Source organism: Terrapene carolina, unplaced genomic scaffold (assembly GCF_002925995.2).
Source record: "Terrapene carolina triunguis isolate 2854851 unplaced genomic scaffold, T_m_triunguis-2.0 Scaffold147, whole genome shotgun sequence".
NCBI classification, from domain to species: domain Eukaryota; kingdom Metazoa; phylum Chordata; order Testudines; family Emydidae; genus Terrapene; species Terrapene triunguis.
Window position 1 is genome coordinate 6,091,452 of NW_020664498.1, and position 10,460 is coordinate 6,101,911.

The 10,460-nt window shown below is 38.8% G+C and overlaps 1 protein-coding gene across 2 annotated transcripts in view; it reads right to left on the reverse strand.

The window, feature by feature from the left end:
• LOC113406877 (adenosine kinase) overlaps window positions 1-10,460 on the reverse strand; it is a 579,784-nt gene that overhangs the window by 27,099 nt on the left and 542,225 nt on the right. For both annotated transcript variants that reach the window (XM_026653709.1, XM_026653710.1), the window contains exon 10: window positions 4,938-5,024. In XM_026653709.1, coding sequence (XP_026509494.1) covers window positions 4,938-5,024 — 87 coding nt within the window. The remainder of the gene's footprint in view (window positions 1-4,937; window positions 5,025-10,460) is intronic.

Here is a 10,460-nt window from a genome sequence, read left to right on the forward strand (position 1 = left end):
GCGCTACGGAATCAGGCTGTAATTTCATTCCGGGGGCCCTGGTGACATAAACCATGTTAGCAAAGCTCAAGTGATTTGTCAATGTCACCAGAACCCCGAGGTGGAATTACAGCTTTAATTTACGGGTGTTTCAGGGATTCATTTCATATTAGAAATGGAAATCTGGTGTGCTGCTGCAAACCACTAGAGGTGCTGAATTATTGTAAAGCTGCTTGTCGTTGCTTGAGCTAGTAAAAGGATGTGTTGCTGCTAAAAACCACAGGAGGCAGCAGAACTGACGGTAGTGTTCACAGAAGTGTTTCAAAATAACGATATATTTTAGTAACTTGTAAAATTCAATTTCTTATGGGTCAGTCTGGACAATGGGTAACGTGGTTTTCTGCCTGCAGATGGAAGCAAGGAATTCAAAGAAATGTTTGATGTCAAACCCTATCAAGACAAGTTCCACTTAAAGAATCCAGTTCATTTTTGGTCTCTAGTTGCTTGGCTGAGCAGAGCTTTGAGCTACTTACACTAGGAGGCTCGAGGCCCCATTTTTAGAGATGCTGAACACCCACAATACCAGTTGAAGCCAACGTGAGCTACAGGTGCTCAGAAACATTTTAAAAATCTTTCATCTCAATGATTTTAAAATTTACTGAACTTTAGTAGTTAGATTCTTTCTAGAGGAAAAAAAATAATTTTTTTTATTTTTGGCTTCCCCCACCTTTCTTGTCCCTAAAGCTATTTGGTAGGAACAGCCATCCAACCTTTCATTTCCTGTTATTCACTGAGGCCAACTTTTTCCTGCAATCTTGTGGTCCCCAGAACTAGATTCCACCTCAGTTTCCCATGCCTGTGGACATGAGTGGCTCAGCTTAAAGGTTTTCAAGGCACGTGATGCATTCTAGCACCCCGACCACTTGGGAAAAAAACAGACTCCCTGAATGCAATCTTTAGTTTCCACCAGGGCTGACATGACCCTGTCTCAGCCACTAGCGGAAGCAAAGGTCTTTGATCCAGCAGCCCACAGCTTAGCCATGCTAATTTACCACTCCCAGAGAAGTAAGGTGAGCTCTGCTGAGAGGATTTTGCTTCCTTTAGTTTGCAAAACTAGCCATATTTTCCAGTCTCTAATACAACTATGAGTGCATTTTGTGACTCAACAGATGGGATTTGAAGCATTTTGCTATAAGGAAACTAAAAGCTGAATCAAAATCGTATACTGAGGTGTTGGGGGTATCAATACACATGACCTTTTAAAGTGAGGAGTATTGAAAAGATAGAATAAAAACTTTCCATTATAAAAAATTTGGGTAAGTCAGTAATTCAACATCTGGCTCCATGGCTTAAGTAGGGACTAGAAATGTCAAATAATACAACTACTACCACCACCACAATATAGGGTCATCTCTTGTGACTAGATCATAGAAGGCTGTATCTTCCACAAATATAATTTTTTAAAGGGGATGGAAGAAATTTTTTTATAGATAGCACAGAGATTGTTTCCAGTGGAACACAGATCAGATCAGTCCCGTAGTCAATATAGTCCAGTTTCCTGTCTCCAAAAATGGCTAGTATCAGAGGCTTCAGATGAAAGTGAAAGAAACAATGTTGTGGACAATTATAGTGTAATTGCCAAGAGCGGAAGTTTCTTCCTAATCCCCATTAATGAGTGATTGGCTCATGCCTTGAAGAGGGAAGGACTCTTCTTAATTTTTTTATCCTCTCTAATGTGAATGTGGATGTTCTCATTATCTATATAAAATTTTAGTTCAATTTTGAACCTACTAAGTGCTCAGTCTCAATATCTTGTGGCAATGAGTTCCATTGAGTAAAAGTACACATTGCTATATGGGGACCTTTCAGGGTCACTGAATGTCCGTGGGACAGAAGAAAGAATTATTGCTATGTAATTCCCAGCATCAATCCTAGTGTTGCCTTTAAAGATACATCTTAACATTTGCCACTCCCAGAGCGCCCAGTATATTAACTGATTTTAACGAGAGACTGTGTACATGTGTTAGCAGATCAGCCACTTCATGCTTAAGCTCCTTCAGGACTCTGGGGTATGACCACGTGGGCCTAGCGATTTCTTATTCTTTAATTTATCAGTTTGTTCCAGAACCTTCTCTTTTGATGCCTCAATCGCTGATAATACCTCATCTTTACTACCAGAAAAAGACTGGCCCAGGAAAGGTTTTTGCCTACTACTCTCTGTGGTGAAGAATGAGGAAAAGTAGTAACACAGCTTCTCTGGAATGCCCTTATCCTCCTTATTTCCTGCCTTTATTCTCCGGTAATCCAGCAGACACCAATTCTCTCAGGTTTGCAGCTTCTGATTTATTTAAATAATTTCTTATTTATTTTTATTTCTTTGGTAATTTCCGAGTTTCCTTCTTGTATTTTACCTGTCACCAGCGATGCTCCTTTCTATTAATCTCCTAGTGTTGCATTTCCATTTTTGAAGGATACCTGGTTGGCTCAAAAAAGCATGTGAACTTTACCATCTAACTCTATTTTTACTTCTTGGCTTGGGCTCATACTTTCTGAAGTCCCCTTTCTAGAGTTTAATGGCCCTGGGCTAGTTTGGGTACAATTCCTTTGCTGAGGATGTTGAACAGGTCAAGAAATATTAAATTATTGGATGATTTCATGAAAGCTGAATCGCTGAACTGGGAGAACTGTGTTGCTGTTTGCATGGATGGTGCTGCTGCTATGACAGGCAATAGGAGTGGTGTTGTAGCAAGAATCTGAGCCATAAACCCACAGGTAATTGTAACACACTATGTTGCATCGCCAGGCCCCTGCATCAAAGAAAATGGAACCCAAATTACATGATGTGCTAAATGCAGCTGTGACAGTTGTGAATTTTGTAAAGTCCTGGCCTTTGAATTCATTCCTTTTTGCAAAGCTTTGTTTAGAAATGGGCGCTGGACATGACAAATTATTGTTTCATACAGAAGTGTGTTGGGTACCTCACGACAGAGTACTGGAAAGAATTTTTGAGCTTTGCAAAGAGCTGCTGGGTTTTCTTTCTGTGCACAATCCCAAGATCTCCACAAACTTTTCTGACCCGATATGGATTACGCAGCTTGCATACCTCGCAGACATTTTTAACTTGTTGAATGCGCTGAACCTGTCCACACAAGGGGGCAGTACAACCATACTGTAGGTGAGTGACAGAGTGCAGCATTTCAGAAGAAAGTAGAGATTTGGAAAACTAGGCTGAGCAGTGGACCCTCAGATCTGTTTCTGCTTTTGACAGAATTTCTGGATACTCACAGAATGACAATTGATTGTGTGAGAGACAGGATCGTTGCTCACTTTTCAACTTTGGCAGATCACTTCACTGTTCACTTTAAAAATATCAACATGGAGGAATATGATTGGGTTTGGGATCCATTCTCCACTTTTGCTATATCATCTTGCCATTTGAGTGGAAAAGCAGAACAGGAGCTGCTCGAACTACTTGTGCCCAAACACTGAAAATTAAGTTTCAGGAACAGACACCTTGCCAGTTTTGGCCAACTGTTGCTGCAGTGTACCCAGTTTTAGTTACAGAAGCAATAAAAGTGTTGCTACCTTTCCCAACAACATATATATGTGAAGCACCATTTCTGCCATGCCAGCTATGAAGATAAAGTTCAGGTCTCCACTGGAAGTGGAGAGTGATTTATGAGTTTGCCATCACACCAAGGACAGATAGACTCTGCAGTAAGAAGCAGGCCCACCCATCACACTGATATCTATAAGTACTCTTCTACTCTTTTTCGTAAAGCATTACTAACAGTACGTGTTTATACGAACTACACAGATACTTTTGTCAATCAGTTTCTCGGTTGGGGGGTCCATGATTAATATTGCATTTGAAAAGGGGTCCGTCAACAAAAAAAAGTTTGAGAATCTCTGTCTTAGTCTATGCTTCCAATAAGTTAAGGTCTAATGGGACACTTGCTGCTATTACTCAGGACTGGTCTACTCTAGAAAGTTAGGTGGGCTTAATTACATTGCTCAGGGCTGTGAAAAATGTCACTCCCTCTGCAATGTATTTAAGTGGACCTACGCCCTGGCATAGACACTGCTAGGTTGATGAAAGAATTCTTCCATCGACTTAGCTACCAGCTCTTGGAGAGCTGGATTTACTACAGTGATAGAAGAACATATTCCATCGCTGTAGTAAGTGTGTACACTACAGCGGCACAGCTGTAGTGCTGCAACTATGCCATTCTAGAGTTTCTAGTGTAGACGTAACCGATGTGGATATTAGAGCCTTCAAGATGCAATAGCATGTCACTGCACTACATAAATGCTACAATCAACTAGGGAATTTTTCTTGGCTTATATTGAGTCATTTTTAAACCAGGCACAGACATAACATCCTCTTTTTTGGGGGGCTTATGCCAAAAATTTGTAAATTTGCAAATGAGTATTAAGCAGTGCCAGATAATATTCTAGTCTAATTTTTAAAAGTTAACCCTTTGTATTATTTTCTGATCTCCAAACAACTAGACTGGAAACAGATGTTCTAGAACAAAATGACATGATCAGAAGACATTACACTCAATTATTAAAATGCTATTTAATATTCACCACAACCTGTTTTAAAGAACAACAATGTGTTAAAATTTTAAGCCAGGAGGGATCCGAGTACACTATATAATGTATGTGATGCAGCTTGTTTATGCAACATTCTGACAGATACAATTAATCTCGTGAAAACAACCATGGTATAACATAATAGCATATTATCTTTAAAGTCAAAGAACACATTTTTTCCTGTGAGAATGAACACTTAACTAAAACACACAATCTCAGGATGTAAATGAAAGCTTGAAAAGAACAAAATTTACTCTAAAGAACAATTTGAAATTCTAGACTAAAAAATGCAGATTCTATCAAGAATAGGGGGAAAAAGTCTAACCTCCAAATAAGAGAGTAAAGAAAGCAATAAGTACCTCCAACAAATGCATCACCAGCTCCATTGGTATCAATGATTTCACTCTGGTCACTGTCTAAGACTGGGAAAGCAGTCACTTCATTTTCTAGAAGAGTAGGAGAAAAGAAAACATTAGTAATTCAGGAACAGAATTTAAAACACCTCACTGCAAAATAAAACAATCAACATGTGAATGTCAGTGCTCAACAACTCAATTTGGACCAAAAGGATCACACATTTAGTTTATAAGTCAGTTTATATACCACATGGACATGTGTGGATAGGTGGTCAAACTAAGTGACAGAAAAACACAAGAAGATGCAGACACAGATAAAAAGAGAGATGGAGAAAAATCCATCCTGCCAAAACCAGGACCTCCTGTCAGCTGCAGACAGCTGATGTAATCTCTAGACTAGCCAGTCAAGGCCTCAGGAAGTAGCAAGCCCAATAGGGAAGACCTACAAGTATCTGCATAAGAAAAGTCAAAATAAATGTGAAATAATCAAAATAATAAAAATGTAAGATAAAGGGGAAAGCGAATACATTTTGGGGTAGTAAAATACTTTGAAACTGCATCTCATTTGAAAATGTGTCTGAGGATGGACCCTAGGAATTCGGAGCCAAAGTAGATTTGGTTTCAAAACGTCCAGTGACCTCAGCCTTCTTCCTTAGCGTTTTTTTTTTAGTCTCTCTCCCCTGAAGCTCTCTATCATCTACTGGCACCCATAAAAACTATTTCAACAGATGGATCTAGAGCATCTGCACCTCCAATTCACCAACACACTACAACTGAACATAATTGCACCACTTCCGTATGATAACTTTAGCAATCTTGGGTTATAAATTTAATATATGCCACTTTCTAGGTGGTAATGTCATAATGACGTGATAAAAATATAACGACTACCTTGTCACAATACCTTGTTAAATTGTAAATTACCCCTGTAATAGAGCCAATGGAAGTTCTGCCTCTGGTATTCAGTGTGCATTAAAATGGTCTCAGCAAACGGATTTCCTTTGGCAGATAGTTAAAAACATTGCCTGTCAGCCAGCAAAACTGAAAACTATCAGAGCTGTCTTCACCCTTTAATTTTTGATAAAAATATACATAACATGACAAATAGTCCCTACAATATGTAAAAATTTCAGGGGTTTAGTCTTTTCACTATCCAGCTACACAGCAGATCATAAAATGGTTCATACACAGAGTACTTGGCCAATACACAGTCACGAACAAAGAATCCCAGGTTGGGAAGCAAACACAGAATTCACAGTCTCAAACCAGGAGCCTCTGTGTGTGTTGCAGAGGTACCAGAAGGATCCTGGTTTCTGTGAAGTGCAGTGTATCAGCTCTACTGCTCTTCACCATCTGCTAATAAGTGAACCAGGCAGATATAATGATGCTACCTCCAGAGGGAACTGTTGGCTGGCCCACCAGAAAGGGAGGGGAGTGTTGGCAACAACCATCAGTGAGAGGCGAAGGAAAAAAGGAAAAGGGTAACGAAAAAATATAAGATGAATATTCCAGTTAAAGAACAGGTTTTAGTCAGTACTTGGTGCATCCTCTCTTTCATTTATAAAGCTATTTAGAAACGCGACTTAAATGCTGTTGCATCACGGTATTCAAGAACTAAGTGTTTCACCCCTTATAGTACTTTAACTGGATTCATTTGAACTGAAAATCAAGGAATACAGGTCTTGTATTGAACTCTGCCATGAGAGCAGAGTGCATTCAACCATCTGATAAGGAAGTATAACATATTTTGCTCTAGCTTATGCAAAAACAATCCATAAAGCAACAAACCTGTTAAAGTATCAGGGGGTAGCCGTGTTAGTCTGTATCTACAAAAACAACAAGGAGTCTGGTGGCACCTTAAAGACTAACAGATTTATTTGGGCATAAGCTTTTGTGGGTAAAAACCTCACTTCTTCAGATGCATTGTATTCAAGCAAACTCACGTGAATGAAAGAGCTCCCACCATCATCTTCTCTTTCTCCTCACTTCTCTCCTCCTGAGTCCTTCCCTAAGCTCCCTGTAGTACTCTTAAGTACTGCACTTATAACTTCTGCACTATTCATTCTGTATTAGATATAACAGTAGGAGAAACTGAGTTATTTTAAAAAATAAATGCACCAATGACTTCAGCTGATATGATATAAGCATGCTTTACTCTCACAATTTTCCAGTTTTAAATGGGTCATCCAGTCTGTTCTTCCCGCTTCTATAACTTTATATGTTTTCAAGTGGAATGAGTCAGGATGCTAAGGGTTCAGAAACAGTTTGTCTGGTTTTGCAGCATGTACTATTTTGAAAAGAAGTAGATATTCTTACATACTGCACATGTTTAATACAGACGCTCCCCGGGTTACACAAATCTGACTTACGGAAATCCGCACTTATGGAAAACGTTCCATATGTTCTTTAATTTTTTTTTTTTTTTTTTGGGCGTAATTGTTGGAGATACGTTCCCAACTTACGCAAAATTTGAGTTATGCAAGGCGTTCTGGAACAGAACGCTTGCATAAGTTGGGGAGCGTCTGTACAGCAAATTATAAAACTTTCTCTATGCAAATGCTTATTACCACAATAGAATTTAATCACTCCTTTGGACCTACAGTATCAGACAACTGTTTTGTTACAACCTGCAGGTAATAACAACACACATTTAAAATACACTGAAGTAATATTAAGGATCTATCTTTAACCCACACAAAATGAAGTCAATAGGCTTAATTCACTTTGCTATGCCCATGCAGCAGGATATGTGATATCTAACATCACCCACTACTATGAGGGCCCTGTAGTAACCAGGAACAATGGGGTGAATTAAAGATGAACCAGAAGCCTCCACTCTGAATTTCCTTGCTATTGTGAGTTTAATGTTACTTTAATTTCATTTTCATATGTGATATATTATATTATAAATCTCCCAAATCCATCATAGTGAACACAGAGACACCTTGGCTAAGTGCACTGGTCATCAAATGACCTTGCTTTTCAAAGTCAGTTCTGATTTCATTTATCATTCTGACAGCTTATGAAATAAAGAATAATTACATAAGTATTTTGAAATCCAAGTGCTGCTCCTCTGGGCATAAAATCCAGTGTGCTATTTTTAAGAAACAAACCTCTTCTAAGGTAAACACATTCAAATACAGGGCACCCTCTCTATGTTGCTTCTTGGAAGTTAAGGACTGTGTGTGAGAGTTACAGCAGACATAAATAATTAAGCAAAATTTGGTAATGAATATTACTGAGAGCTAGAGTCTTAGGGCTTGATCTCACACTGGTTTCACACGGATAAAATTCCATTGACTTCAACACTTGATTTACACTGATATAAGTATGATCAGAATCAGGCCCTAATGTATTGCCCTCCTATGCTGAAGACAGCTTTATAACACACAGCCTTAGTCAAAGTCAGTTCAGTGGTAAATCCTAGCTGTTACTATTGTTGCATTATGCATGTAGGACCTATCTTTTTTCCTTAGAAAATATGTACACTAATGTATCTACCCAAACAATATGTTTGTAGGTAAAACAGAGCCTGGACGTAATGCTGCAGAACAATATTGATAGAAAAACATCCTTCCTCCCACCCTAATACACACAGAAATTAAAGTTGCCAAATAAATATAGCCAGTTTCATGATGCTAGCTGAAACACTGATGGTGGCTTCAAGTACTACAGGTCTGCCTCTAAACCAAATTAGAATCACAGATTACACGTCTGCTTGTAGTACAGTAATAAACACTAGCAAACAATCATTACATCCAATTAGGCTGAGTACTTTTCTTAACTGGGTCATTTACTAGTCTATCTTGCTCTTAGAAGTAAATTAAATGTGTAAACTTATATTTAATTACCTGTAACAGAACTCTTAAAGGCAACATGTCTGAGTGCCCTTAACTTCTCATTTTTTAAAAAAGGGAGTTTAAAATGCAAAAGTAACTGCTTCCTAAAATAATAATCTTTAGATCCATGGGCAGATATTGATTATATCGATGCTGACAAGCTGGGACACATTCATTTTTCATTTGTAAGCTGAACTTTTTATAAAACAATAACTGTGAAACAGAACCCTCCTGCACCCCCCCCACACACAAGCAATTTTCTTTAGATCAGGGGCCAAATCCAGATGGAAAGGAAAGGAGAGGGAAAGAAATAGAAAAAAATAGAAAAGATATGAACTTAAGCCCAGAAATATATAAATGGGTCTGGGCAGCTGTGGTGGGGAGAAGTGAGAGAAGTATTTGAAATAAACTCCAAGTCAGCAGAGCAGAACCCGAATTCTTAACCCGCTCCAAAGAAGGGTGAAAAAGAACCTAACAGTGTTTAGGCTTCCACATCATCCTTACATCGAGGTAATCAAAAAAACCCTTTAAATTAGTAGAGTAATAATGTTTTTTTTTTCTTGTTTTTACTGCTGGAGGCACCAATGTCATTGATGTATTCCACAAAAGGAAAAAAGGAAACCAGTATCATGTACATTAAGTAGATACTGTCATACCAACATCAATATCAGCACAGTGATGCCCAAAGCTATAAAGAATCCACAGGGATGGTGTAGTGCTCTAAGCCTCCACTTAGAAATATCTAGATCCTATAATGATGGATTTCAAATCTGGCAGGGTTGACTCAGTCCATCATTCCAAGGTGGTTCCATGCCATATACTGTTTGAGTTTTTCATATGTCTGCTCTGCATAGATGTTATAGACTCCATGGCACTTTTGTTGAGTGTAGGAGTTTGCCTTGTTTCCTTGCTAACATTTTTCCTCTCCCACACCCACTTTTGTGCAGTGTGTGGACTGGTGCTGTAGTTATACTGGGCTGATTCTCCTCTCACATTGGTGTAAATGAGGAGTACGTTTGTTGAAGTCAACAACATTAGACAGCGCAAGCAAGAGGATAATCAGGCCCATATTTTGGGGAATGCTTTGGGATTCTTCCAATTCACAAGCTCTACACAAAAAATATAAAATAAATATATGAAGAACACATGATAATGGATGCTGTACCATAACTTACTATACATGCAGTTAGAAGACATTTTTTGAATATGTATAAAGAAGTTAAATCTGATATCATAATTGATAGTGTTGCCAAACTGTCTTTCAGTCATCTTGTTCAGTACTTTGGCCATTATTATTGAAAACCATGATGCATGTCTCTGGTGCTAAACGAAATAATAAAGAAATCATACAAATAATAATGCAACATAATTCAATGCAAAAATACCCCAATGATGCTATAGGGCTAAATTTCTCATTTACAGCTAGTCGAGCAGAATAGTCCACAGCTGCATTGCCCCAGGAGCAGCCATGGGGAGGAAATTTCACCTCTGAGACAGGAAGTTCAGATGTGCTGGTGCCTTGTTGTGGGGGCAGAGAAATGGAGCCAAGGCTCTGCCCGTTCCATGGTCCTTTCCACCTACCTGCATGGGGGAAAGTCCTGGATGTGCAGACTCCATTTCTCCCCCTGTATATCCCGCTTTTCCTCTCCCTTCCAATCCATGCAGAGGAGATACAGGGAACAGGGCC